This window comes from Protopterus annectens, chromosome 11.part0 (genome assembly GCF_019279795.1).
Source record: "Protopterus annectens isolate FY-2018-M chromosome 11.part0, PAN1.0, whole genome shotgun sequence".
NCBI classification, from domain to species: Eukaryota; Metazoa; Chordata; order Ceratodontiformes; family Protopteridae; genus Protopterus; species Protopterus annectens.
This window is the reverse complement of record NC_056745.1, coordinates 1,100,978,506-1,100,992,711: the sequence shown is the minus strand read 5'-3', so window position 1 is coordinate 1,100,992,711 and position 14,206 is coordinate 1,100,978,506. Positions and strand designations below refer to the sequence as shown.

At 40.2% G+C, this 14,206-nt stretch overlaps 1 protein-coding gene across 1 annotated transcript in view; it reads left to right on the top strand.

Annotated features, from left to right (window-relative positions):
* Positions 1–14,206, top strand: part of LOC122815029 (epidermal growth factor receptor kinase substrate 8-like) — a 351,458-nt gene that overhangs the window by 291,907 nt on the left and 45,345 nt on the right. The window contains exon 7 of the mRNA XM_044087280.1: positions 2,560–2,708. Coding sequence (XP_043943215.1) covers positions 2,560–2,708 — 149 coding nt within the window. The remainder of the gene's footprint in view (positions 1–2,559; positions 2,709–14,206) is intronic.

The following is a 14,206-nucleotide window of genomic DNA, read 5'->3' as shown; positions in this document are numbered from 1 at the left end:
CACACTGTCTGTGGATTCTCCATCCTCCCACATTTTCCATACTGTTTTAAATGGAGAATTGATATTACCTTATGAGTCAGATCAGGAGTTACAGACATAGGATAAAGCAGCTTCCCCAGAACTGTATGGATGTCTACATGAGTGAGAAGATATTCTTTTTTGTTAGTATTGATGCATATTACCTGTTATTCTTGGTTATTGTGTTATTACATACTGGGAAAAAACCCTTGACAAGGCCTACCAGACCTTTAGCTTCTCCTCTATCTAGAAATACAGTACATTTCACCTGTTTAGTATTAACCCAATGGCGTAATGCTGACTCGTTTATTCTAATTGTAGTTTTGTCACTCTCCATGGAACTAACGTCATTTGTAACAAGCATTTCGGTTTTCACATTCCTACTACTAGCATTCTTTTCAGTATTAGTAGCACAAAACTTGGCAGTAAATTTCTTCCCCACAGGTTTGAAACAATTTAATGTATTACTGACTGTTTTTTGTTTCAACTGCGGTGGTGGTGCTGCGGTAGCGTTGCCGCCTCACAGTAAGTCGTTGTCCTGTTCGATTCTTGGCTAGAGCGTCTTCTGTGTAGAGACATGCATGAATGGGAGTACCTTCGTTGAAGGTTGTGCATCAGGGCTAGCAACTTAGCACGTAAAAATCCACTGCCAATCATTAGTGGACCGGAGTTCCGCTGTGGCGACCCCTAACCGGGAAAAGCCGAAAGACACAACAGCAACTGACTGTTTTTTGTTTCATAAAAGATGGTACATTCCTTACTGCAATTTTAGACTTCGAAATTTCATTTGTAAACATTGTGTCACTAAATAATAAATATTCTGTAAAAGTTACTAGTTAATCAGAGTTTTTGAGATCATTTTGCAATACCCATTTTCTTATATTATTATGCAAAGCTCTTTTAACAACGTATACTGCTCAGGTGTCCAACATTTTCAGTTAACCTTTATCATGTTCTTGCCATACCTTTAAAAATGTTTTAAGGCATAACGCATTTTCAGCAAGTTCCCCATGGCTGGGATCACCAGAAATTATGCCAGGAGACAGTAGTTAAAATAAGTCTTGTTGCTAGGTTAAAAAACAAGGAAAAGAAATGGCTCAGAGAAACAGCAGTAACAGGTTTTGTATGGCAGTAGCGTAAACAGTCATGTAATCGAATGCCATGTATTATGAGGAATGTTATATGGGAAGTCCTTGGTAAAATGCTCATGATCACACCATCAGTGTAATTACAAAGATGACTGTAGGCACTGGTTATATAAGACAGATTTATTCAATAATTTCACAGCCTAAGCAAGCATATAGTAGCTCACTTGGCTTTTTAACACATACAAAACAGCAGTACTTTATTATTTTTCCCCTCAGCACAGGCGTAGTCTTGTAGAATACTTTCAGCTTTACTCTTTAAATGTAGTCCAAGGCTGTGGTTTTCTCCTAGACCCAGATTCTAGCTGTATGTAATAGGTATTCCACCAGTTACAACTCCACATTGGGTTTTGACTGGGCTGTTGTACTCCATACCTGCAGCATGTCCAGGCAAGCTCCTGCTTACATATTCGTTATCATCTGCTCGTGGAACTAACTTCCCATCTTGCTGTTGCAAGAAGTATCCATAAATGCAGCAGTAATTGGCTATTAGTGCCTTGTTGGCTAGCTACTGCATTTAGGATCTTGACTAATCCTGTGTCAGAATTTTCCTATACACCAGTCATTGTAATCTGTTCTTAAAGGTACACTACATATTTACTGCATTCAGCATGCTACAGTACCCATTTTTTACAGTGCACTCATGCCAAAAATAAACATGCATCATGAAGTGTGGAATCATGTTTTGCTTTAATCAGAGACTACCACTTTATCGTAAGTGAAATGTAGCTTGGACTCTAAATTATGTCACTAAAAGCAGATGGCTTTATTAGTCCAGATGTAAATCAGCAACTGTAACTCATGAACATATGCAGAAATGACCCCAGGCAGGTAAATCCTCAACAAAGTACAGGAAACATTTTGCAACTGTTATGTGAAGTTTCTCTGTGGGTTGCTGGTTTCATAAGGCTTATGTTGTGTAGTGTGTGCCATCTGACAAAGGGAATGGTGTACTCTATCTGTGCATTGCTGTGCTTATCCCTGGGCATCTGCAGTTAGTGTGCAGGAGACTCACCTCTCATGAATGAGAGGTTTGATGATAAATGTATAAGCCATTCAGTGGTGTATATGAGACAAAACAATGACTTATTTTTTATTTCTGTCTTGGTGATTGCCTATTATTTGAACTCTTTGCTTGCACACCCATTGCTGCTACCACAGTAAGTAAAGAAGTGGCTTCTTGACTGCAGCGTGGATTCCTTATTGTGACATTCATTACTAATGTAGCTGTATGAATAACATTAGACAGGATTGCTTGTACTTGAGTTATTTTTTTCTTCTCTGGAAAGCATTGATCAAAGATTTCAATAAAAACTGTCTTGCATTGTTGAAGCAGTGGTTTGATTCAAAAATCTGCACTTTATTTGAAACATGAACGTTGTATGTTTTTTCATAGGTAGTACAGTCCACTGGTGGGCCTGAACTTGGAAACACAGTGCTTAGCCCACTTATTACAAAGGATGCCATAGACTTCTTGCATTCCACAGTCACTCCAGAAGAAAAACAGTTGTGGATTTCACTAGGTGATACTTGGACAAAACCCAGGTAAGGGCTACTGCAGCTGTTTGGCAAAAGTTATGCCATGCAAAGGAAATTAGAGTTAGACATCACCATGTTATGACCACTTGTACCATACATTTTCATCCACAACATATTTGCCTTTTATTCAATGCTGTTCTCAAGACTTTTAAGCTTTTTACCCTTGATGTATTTTGTATGTTGCATGTAGTATTTTTAATCATGTAAGCATTTTTTTTTTTAATTTGGACTTTCTTAAAGAAGTCAATAGTTGTGTTGGTAAGGAGTCAAGATCTGTGGATAAAAGGTAGTCAATACATACGATTGTTGTAACCAAGGACCTGCTGGTGGACACCATTAAAGATGGAAGTTGTTTGGTTAAGGAAAGAGGGCTTCTTTGCATTGTTAGCAGGAGTACTACAAATCTGACTGATAGGTACTGATGATTAGAAAGGCAACAGGCCCATAGCGCCCAACTTATTACAGCAAGAAATCTGAACAAAGTCATTAATAAAAGTGGGACAAAGTCCCAAAAATAGGGACAGTTTTTTAGTATTGCACTTACAAACTTAGAAAGGTGATAGAATAACAGATTTTGCTTTAGCATGAATTTTATGAAGGTTATGAAGTCAAATTCAAATGCATGTCATTATTTCTAACTTTAGTCTTTAATGATTTGCCACTAATTTGCCAGAAAAAAACACAATTTTATGAAAAACAGACCAAACATATGAGGCAAAAATATAGACATTTTGCAAAAAATCTTTACAGTTGAGAGGTATGGAAGAGCTGCTGTGGTCACTGAGACAAAGACCTTAATGTTGGAGTAGTTTGATGAGGCCATGCTGTATAACTTTTGGACATTCTCAAAGACATTCTTGCAAACCATCAACCAGCTCAGGATGGGGAGGGCTGGATATTGACCAGGCTCTTATCAGCAAGAGTGAAAAATACTGACCTCAAATGAAAACTTATTGAGATATGGAAAGAACAATTTGAGGAGCTCATGAATCCAGTGGGCATAAGTCCAATGAGTAGGCAGTGCCAGAAGCAGAAAGTGGAAATGGAAACATTTCTGCAGATAAGATCACTTATATTAACAAGTCTGTAGGAGTAGACAAGATTTGGTCAGAAATGCTGAAGGTGTTGGACATTACTGAAGTATTGTGGTTAACATACATTTTCAGTATTGCACTGAAGACTGGGATACTACCCTCTGAAGTGACAAACTGGGGTAGTGGTCCCCATTTTCAAAAAGGGGAGAGGAGAATGCATTTCTGGTTATTAAAAAAAAGGAAAATTATGCTTTTCAACCTCTCAGTTATAGCCCATGCCAAGGTACTTGTAAGGAAATGTGATATAGCGGTCAAGCCTCCAATTCAGGAGAAACACTGCACATTCCACTCTGAACACAGAACAGTGGATCAACTCTCTTTGCAGAGGTAGAGGAATGAGAATTGTGTTTGCATTCTGAGTGTTACGTCAAATACCTTTAAAGCAGGATAAGAACCCCATCAAGGGTGTATCTAGTCTTTCATGCTTGTGATTTGTTTATGGACAGAATATCAAGGTACAGCCAGTGTCTGGAGATTATCCAGGGCTGCATCCCTTGTTGTGTGCAAATGATGTGATGTACTGTTTGTTTCAAGTGACTGCAATTGCCATTGTGAAAAAAAGTGGATCACCGCTGACTGTGAAATAGTTGGTGTAAAATTAATACCCCAAATATTTTGAATACTGTGGCTTGTTTTCTTTACTTTGTGTTTTACTTGCATTCTGCTTTAACTGCATATTAAAACTTCAGAAGAGACCACAGCTCTGTCTCTTCTGAGTCAGGCAGACATTTTTTCCACCCTCCCACCCAGTTGCAGTTGTCTTGTTAAATACAACTGTCTTTCTAGTTGCCTGCCTCTTATGTTAATCTGACCGTATATCTCATTTCCTCTGCTTTCACTGACTTGTGTGAGTAATCACAAAATCATCATTTTTGAAATCACTCCCCTTCAACTATTTAAATTTATTGGCCATCCTACTGTATTACATAGTGCCAGAATGCAGAAGTGACCACCCCTTTCATACCATCTTGCTGTTTTAAATATAGTAACTCTCCACTAAACCTTAACTTTTTAAACAGGTAAAACTTAAGTTATCTACTTTTACATCTAACTTCTCTAGTGCACACTGCAGTGTGCATTTTTTTTTTCATCTTACCTTTAAGCATCCCTGTCACTAGCACTTGCTCTAATATCTGCTGGAAAGCACTAGGAAGTCTTAAATTGATACAATCACTCAACTCTCCTTCTTAATAAGGATAAATCAATCATAGGCACTAAACAGCATATAATTGCAAAGTACCTTGTTTAGGTAAGGGAAAACAGCTCCTGTACTTTACAAAAAAAAAAAAAAACACCAAACCAGTCATGTCCAAGGGTCAGCTTCCAGTGATTTCTCCTGTCCATCTGGTGAATCTGGGCATACTGGGGCAATGCAGCAATTGCCTCATGTACACAGACAACCCTCTCCTCCTACCACCCAACACTACAACCTGTGAGAGATGCACTTACATAGCCAAAATGGAAGCAAAGCTCTCTCCACCCAAGATTGTGCTAGACAGTCAAGAGGAGAAGGTTAACACCCACACTACACCTCAAGCAACACATAGCCCTTCTAAACCCACACCACCAACACCCACATATAGCAACACTAAATCCACATATGCAGAAGCCCTTAACTGTAACCTGCCCAAGCAACAAGGACCTCTGAAGCTGAAATGCAAACAAACACCAATCACAACCAAAGTGTCACATAGCTCACAACACCAGTGTGCCACAGAGCAACAGCCCCTAAGGCAAGACAACGTATCAAACACTTTAGTCATAGATGACTCTATAGTCTGTCACACTGATGTCCCACTCACCAGGTTGAATAAGGAGAAAATTAGTCAGCTGCCTGTCGGGTGCCAGGATCTGCCACATAACACATGCATTCAGTTCAATCCACAACCAGTACAAATGTGACTCTCTTTGTCCATGTTGGAGTGAATGACTTGAGATGTACCTCCCTGGACTACATGAAAAGAGACATGGAAGAGCTCTTGGATCATGTGGTTCAAGCAGGTATGACCCTAGCCCTGAGTAGCATCCTGCCTTCGTCCAGAATGGTACCACAATATAAGGACAAAATGATTGAATTCAACAATTGGCTAAGCTTCTGGTGTCATTCAAAGGGGATCCAGTATCTGTCTGCCTGGGATGACATGATCGACAGACCACGATGCTTTGCCAGAGATGATCTGCACCTGTCGCCCCTGGGATTCAGGTTACTGGCTAAGGCTCTTGCCACCCCTATAGTGCCTTTTTTAAGCAAAGCTCAAAGGACAAAACCACCTCTGTAACAGGTACAAGTATGCAAAATCTGAAGGTAATGCTACTCAATGCTAGAAGTCTAAACCTCAAAATGCACTCCCTCGAGGCACTCCTAAAAATGGAGAACATCGATATCTGTGCAGTAACTGAGACCTGGTTCAAGGCTCCAGAGAGCACCCCGGCAGTACCGGGCTATAACTCTTACCACACTTTTTGGCCACCAAACCAGGACGAAACACTAAATGTGGAGGAGTGTCCATATTCACCAAGGATATTCACACCTCCAAGCTAGTTACCCAACACAATGCATCTGAAATTCTCCAGGTGCAACTAACACTAGGTAAGACTGCAATCCAAATTTTAGCTTACTACAGATCCCCCACCATGCCCCAAGATTCTCACTACACCTTCTAAACATACTGGAAAATATTAAGATACAACCAAACACCCTAATACTGGGTGATTTCAACTACCCTGCCATTAACTGGGAAAACTACTTGTGTACCAACACCTTTGCCCAACGGTTCTTGGAATTCATAAATTCCAACACTCTGGATCAACTAATCCATAGTCCCACCAGGGGCTCCAATATCCTGGACCTGGTCATTACAAACATGGGAAATCGATGCTCCACACCAGTGGTCAGCCCCTTGTTGGTTAGGTCTGACCATAAGCTAATCTCCTTTGACATCCACATCTCACCTCCACCCCACAGTAAGGGAACATCGGTAAAAAACTTCTCCAAGGCCAACTTCATGCTACTCAAGTCAGAAGTGACAAACTTCCTGACACCCATGCAGACGGGAACTGAAAGTTCGACTGCCAAATCCTACACTAAAGCACAGTACAAGCATATCCACTCGTGCATGAATCGTGCCATCCCAAATAGAACCAAGATGCTCTCCTACAAAAAAAGGAAACCAATCTGGTCGTCCCCTGTCATAAACAAACTATACAACAGAAGGAAGAAACTGTTGCAGAAAAGAGGAAAATCCCAGGATGCAAAAAACTCCCTTACCAGCCTCAGTAAGAAGCTGAGATCCCTCATAAAATCCTCCAAAACTAGTTACAAAAATAAAATTGCCAAAGATTCCAAAGACAACCACAAGGCATTCTATAGCTATGTCAAGAATCTAAATGGCAATGCTCAGATCTGCTCTGAGCTACAACAGAATGGCATTAAATATACTGATCCGAAGGACATTGCCAATATCCTGTAGTTTGATTCAGTGCTAACTTCACCCCCCTCTCACCCCCGAAAGGGCCCATCTCAATACAGAACGATTGCCAAATTCCAGTAATCACAGCCACACAGGTAAAAACTGCACTCTCCAAAGCTAAGAATAAAGCATCCATGGGACCAGATGACATCACAGGCTGTGTACTACATGAACTGGCACCTCACTTAAGTGTCATGTTTAACCATAGCCTCACCTCAGGCTTCATGCCCACTGAGTGATGCACAGCTCCAGTTGTCCCACTCCACAAGGGGGGAATCCACCTTGAATCCTGGGAACTACCATCCCATCAGTCTGATGAGCATGACCTGCAAGGTCATGGAATGTATTTTCATGGAACTTATAAACAAAGACATTGGCAACCTTCAAACACTGGACCCCACCCAGTTTGGGTCGGTGAAGGGCTGATTGTGTCTCCTGAACCTGATTGACTTCTTTGAATCAGTCTCCAGAGCCATGGAAGAGGGTAAGGCAGTCCACACAGCCTATCTGGACCTCGCCAAGGCCTTCAACACCATCCCCCCACTCTGGAATCGTAGATAAACTTACTAAGCTGGGCATAAATCCCTACGTCACTCGATGAGTTGCCAACTGGCTTACTGACAGAACCCACACTGTAAAAGTAGCCGACTCCAAATCCAGCTCCAGACAAGTGGAGTACCACAGGATTCATTCGTGGGACAGCTCTTGTTTGGCATCTACTTCTCTGAAGTACAGGCCTACACTGAGAGACTCTGGCTAACAAGGTTCACAGATGACCACAAACTGGGAGTCGTTATTGAATCCCCAAATTATGTGGATATTCTACAAAAGGGCCTTACAGAAACAGATGCTTGGTGCCAGAGCCATGGGCTCAAGCTCAATGGAGGGATAGGTTCCTGACCCAGAGACTCCCCATTGTCTGGAATAGACTGCCCATACATGTCAAGTAGAGGGCCTCCTTGGCCCTCTTCAAAAGGAACCTTGACGACTGGATGGGAGCTAGGAAATTTACCCCAGAGATCATTTCAGTCACCCTGCTAGACAGGGGTCCAGGGAAGTAAATATTGTGGGAAGAAATAGCCAGGGAATTGTTATGGCTAGGCTTGTACAGGCCCTAAGACCGATAGCCTAGTACCAACCTATGAACCTAAACACATGTCCCCAGTGCTAAATAAGTGCAATCACATTTGCATACAGACAACGTATATGTAGTGGTGTAAAACAGAGAGCCTTGGTGCTAAGTAAACACTGTTGTGATGTTGCTGTGGGTACTAGCCAATGCTGTGACCATACAAGCCAAATCATACAGGGCTTTTGTCACTTTCCATTTCTTCTGTGCATTTAAGTGATGGTGTGTTACTGGGGCAAGTTGGTGCATTTTTTGTGTGTTTTTGGTCTAGTGGTCTCTTGAGTAAAGTTTAGCTTCCCTCATGTGTTGTATGATGTCTTAATTCTCAAGAAATCATGTGCCATACATTCTCAGAGTTGGATTAAGGCCCTGCTGTTATATGAGAGCATATAATATGTGTAGCCAGAACACTATCATGTCTTGCACAGAATAATTACATATTGTGTTATCACCAAAACCATCAGTAATCAAGTGGTATGCTTCATAATGAATCTCTGAAGAGACCTGTGCTATTTGTGTCCTGTAAGTCACCTGACAAATATATTGAAGCATTTTGATATATTAAAATGCTTCAGGGTTACAAAGGTGCAGTTTTGTTTCTTTGTTTTTCACTGGAATGATAAGGGTGGAGGAAAGTGTAACAGACAGTGTCTTACAATAAAACAGAGTAGGAATGGTTTCTTCTGTAGTCCATCTCTCTCTCCATTTTCTAAACTGCATGTCCTAGTAAATAATATAATCACAGCAAAGTCAAAATTCCTGTATGCCTAGCGATTATTTCTGGTTCATGTTGTGGGATCTCCACTTGTTTGCAGGTAAGCTGGAAGATATAAGCCTTTCAATGTGCTCTAGGTCTGTCCCAGGGCTTATGCTCAGTAATTTATGCCTGTTACCCCTCCCAAGGAAGGCCTCTTTTTAGAACAGAACTACAGTGATCCTAGTTTGAGTTCTGTCCAGACTGCTGAGCTACTCACTGTGCTGTGAAATCCAGTTCCATTCCTGCTGCTTGTATCTGTGATCACATCCTTTAAGTCAGTATCAAAGCTGAAGACCACTGGTGAGGAAAGGCACATAGACTTGCCAATAAACTTGAGTGCTCCATCCTGTGACTCAGTGCTTGCTTCACCACCATAGTCCATTTCAGTGCCTCCTGCAGTACTGCCACCTCTTCTCATACCTACTGGTCAATCTCCTAATCACTTTTACCTTCATTTGTATACAAGACCCCAGGATCCCTAAGCTATCCCAACTAGGATATCTCCTTCCTCTTCACTTACCAGCTAAATCGCTTTTTTCTGATTGACACAATGATGTCTGATTTGTTGGTGCTATCATTCATCCCAGTCACATCTCACTCAATAATGTGTTCCTTCAGTACATGCAGTAGGTCACAGCAGCTTAAGATTAAGAGGACATAAATATTTGCAACAACATATTCAGAATGGATGTTCACCAAACCTTGGCTGCATTTTGACATCCTGTCCATGAAAGCTATAAACCAGGTGGAAGGCAAGTTGCAGCCTTGGCAGAGGCCTGTTCCTACTCTGAATGTATTCTACCCAACACTAATGTGGGCATGATTTCCAGTCTTTAGTTATAGGGACAGAATGATACAAATAGCGGCCTTAGGGCCTCCTGCTGCTGCAGTCGCAATAAGGTGTTTCAGGTTATATAGTCATTTACTTTTTTAAATCTACAAAATATATGTAGATATTACTGATGAACTCCCATGACCTGTTCAGTGTAAGTGCAAGGGAAGCATTTGGTCCACCATTCCATGGTCAGGACAGAATCTGCTTGTCTCTGCTGAATGGAGGCTTGAATGTTGGATGCACTCTCCTCTCCAGGACACTGCAATATGCTTTTCCAGTTAGAGAAAGAAGTGTGATCTCTCCAGAACTGCAACTTGCCCTCTCTCCCTGCTTTTGAAATTCGGGACCAAAGCCTCAATCCATCTGTCCTGAAGTACCGCCCAAGCCTTAAACACAATTCAATACCACCCAAGCCTTAAACACAATTCAGAATTGAAGTGGTGTGTTGACTGTAACATTCCAACAATTGCCACTGTATTCAGCGTTTTTTCCATCTAGATGTCATTCACTGTCATAGACTTATTAAAGCAGATCCAGTTCTTCCTTAATCCCATTGTTTGCGGTCACACAGTCAAAACTGTGGCTTTGTTTTTTATGCAAATTAAATGCAGGAAGCAGGACTTTATGCTGTAATGTTGTTTCTTTACCTTCTATGCTGTTACTTTAAAGAGTGTCTAAAATCCTATGCTCATGCAAGTCTTTGTAGCAGTAATAGGTAAAAAGTGCATGCTGTACAGTGTATTACATTGTTTCCTTGAAATGCTGAACATTTTTTGTATATTTAAATATGTAATAAAAATATTACCTTTTGTTTTGGTAACAGCATAAGTAAATGCTAGTATGACCACTTAAGTAAATTGAGCTTGTGTATTTTGGGCTGTTTTCAATGGGCACTTTTATAAAAAACAGTTTCTTTTGGATGACTTTACTGTAATCTCCACACAGGTTCATGTTTTCAATGTGAAAAAGTTATACTCTGTCCACAAACCACATTTCCATAGTCAGTCTGTAACAGCAGTGTTTTATGAACTGATAAAACATGTCTGTGGCATTTTATGGTTCAACTAGAAATATCTTACCACTCAGCTGCCCAGAATTTTGCAGAATGCTCAGATTTATCCTCATATTTTTAGTCTGTTATCATAAAATAAGTGTTTTCTAGCTTGTCATTGAAGACTGTATTCACTAAGTAATGACAAACATTTCTGTTGCAGACTGTCCTTCAGAAGATGCATGCTAATGTAAATCCTGTTTTTCTAGATAGGTGGATATAGCTGCCCTTGTAGATGACATTACTTCACTGACTATTTTGTATTTTTGCTTTCTATAATGTCGGGAATAGTTCTGAAAACAGATGGATTATTTAGAGTTGACAGATTATGTGCTTCTTATTACGTTTTATTGGATCAAGTTTATTTTATCAACTGATCCAAATCTCTCACTGTACAAGCGTTTATCCATGTCATGCAGTAGGTAGCATATCATGCCATTCAGAATATTCCAATACATGGGACACAGACACAGTAAATTGTCAGAGTACCACGCTGTAGAAGGAAAAAAATAATTTTTGCTTTTATGCCTGAAGTTTATTTAGTCATGGCATGAATCAGCACACCATTACGTGCTCAGAAATGGACTTGACTTCATGTGTGAAAATGCACATTCTTCTGCAAATCTAACAAATCTTTATTTACAGATCTCAACTGTCAGATTTAAAAATTTGCAAAGAAGTGTGTGTGTGTGTGTGTGTGTGGGGGTTGTACTTGCCTAGACAACTGTCTGTGAGAGACTGTGTGTGTGTATTTATATATGTATGCATGGGAGGATCTCACCACTTCTTGCAGCAGGTTTAGATGCACCATTGTATACATCTTAAATGGCAGTGAGAACAACTGGGTTAATTTCATGCTGGTTCTTTACTAATTTTCCTAGAGTAAGTCACTTGTATCATTAAACTACCTAAAGTATCAGAAATAAAATGTCAAGCTTCTGATTGTTTTGCACAATAGGGACAAGAGCCAGATGCATTCATTCTCTGACCAGGGTGAGAGACCAATGGCTTGTTTGTTCCTTCCATAGGGTAAGAGCATTATGACCATTTCACCCCCCCAAAAAGTAAGGTTCAGATGTTAGCAGACCTTCCTAGGTTCATATTGGCTTGTCTCCCAAGCACCAAATCCTTCCTCATTGCAGCTGGTGGCTTCCATATATGCTGCTCTTCTAGGAGTTCCCAGGTATACCCTCTCACACACATGATCTGTACACAATGACACTTAAGGTCAGTCCAACAGTAGGCCCATACTGCATGCTTCCTCCCAGAGTGGAAGAGCTAACATTAGCAACTCAGTTCCATCTTCCATGCTAATATTGTGAATAATTACATATAGCCATATTCTGAGCATTTTCAGTGATTTTTTTTTTTTTTTTTTTTTTGAAGTGGCTCTTAATTTAACTTGCTTTGGATTCATTTATACATTTGATGGTTTAGTGTTTAGTAGAGTACATTTGTGCAATACTTAGTGATGACTTCATTAATGTATTCCTCAGCTCAATTAAGTTACTTTAAAGTTAAAATGTTAAGATATGACAGTTACTTAATGGTATGGAGCTGTCCATAGTACTGTGCAACCACAACAAAGACTTCAATTTTCACCTGGAAGTTTTGGCAGTGGGACTGCAGAGCTCATTCAAAGTCCCATATTTAACGGGATTCACAGTAAAGCATGTCTAATAGATCTGTGACGTGCAATTTTTAACGAGTTATTTTATTTTTTTATAGCAAAAAAGAGCATTTAAGAGAGTTTAAAAAAAGTTCTCAGTTAAGTGAAAAATTAGTAGGGAGGTATTTGAGAATTGCAATACGCATTGATATCAGATATTTTGGCATTCATTTTATGTTAGAGTTATTTTGTTGAGTGTTAATTTTTTTTCTTTATAGCAAAAAAAAGAGCATTTAAAAGAGTTTAATTAAAAAAAGTTCTCAGTTAAGTGCAAAATTAGTAAGGAGTTATCTGAGAGTGCAGTATGTATTGATATCAGATATTCTGGCATTCATTTTATGGTACAGTTATTTTGTGCAAGAATTACTGACTCTGCTAAGAATCATACATTCTTCCCTCAAGACAAGAAACTAGGCTTGTGGTGTCTGCTTCCTGTCCTACTAGAAGCCTTCAGCAGTCCAGAATTATTCCTGATCTTGATCATCACTGAAGTAATCAGACAACTGACCTTTGTTCCAGGATCTCACTCTGCCATGTAATTTTTTCTACTAAGGAAAGAAAGCAGGGAGTGGAATGGGAGGACTTTTATACATGGAGGAGGGGTTTTTTTTTTTTTGTATCCAGCTTTACACTGAGTGAACTGCAGAGCATTCCCAAGTTTTCTTCGACAAATGAGCTTCTGAGTTACTGTAATCAGCTGAGGAGAATATACTAGGTCACTGGCACTGTGTTCATTTATGCGCTTCTGATTCTTGTATATATCGACAAAGTCAATTAGAGGTCACTCAATATGACCAAGCTGATATGAGCCGTCTTTTTAATACAGAAAATTGGGACCATGCCTTTTCTCTGTATTTTTTCAACAAATGTGTTCTTCAGTCCTGTGCTGATCAAAAACTTTGCTTGCCCTCCCTGCGGCTTGATTTTTCTCTGCATCACACCAGCTGTATACTGTCCATGTATAACCTTTTGAGGTAGCTTCTCGTTCTAGTGAAACTAACCTTTTTGGACAACACATCTTTTGGTTGGTAATTTGGGTTGAGAGAGCCATTGGACTAACTGTCATTTTCCTAACCTGCTTTCTTTGACTTTTGATGGCCAACACTGAGCTGTGCCTTCTTCCCTACACCCAGTATGTGGGTGTTCATTTCCATACACCCAAGGACTAATGTGCAGTGACGTTTTTGGCAGGAGTAAGGTTCCCTTATGTAGTGCATCTATTCATCCACCAGGTATCATTTATACTCAGGTCTTCATTCACAACCACCAAACTGGAATTTGTGATCTTTGGATGCTCAGACCCATCCATCTCCAGCCAGCTCTTCCAGTACATGGGTCTGCTGTGTCTGAGCATTGGTCACTGGGGCTGTGGTCAGAGCTCCATCCCTTTTTGTCACAGAGATTCTCAACAACCATTTGATTTGCAGTAGCACATGCCAACAAAAAAAAGACAAATTTGTGTGATCATTAACAACTGCATACATCGAAACAAATTGCCA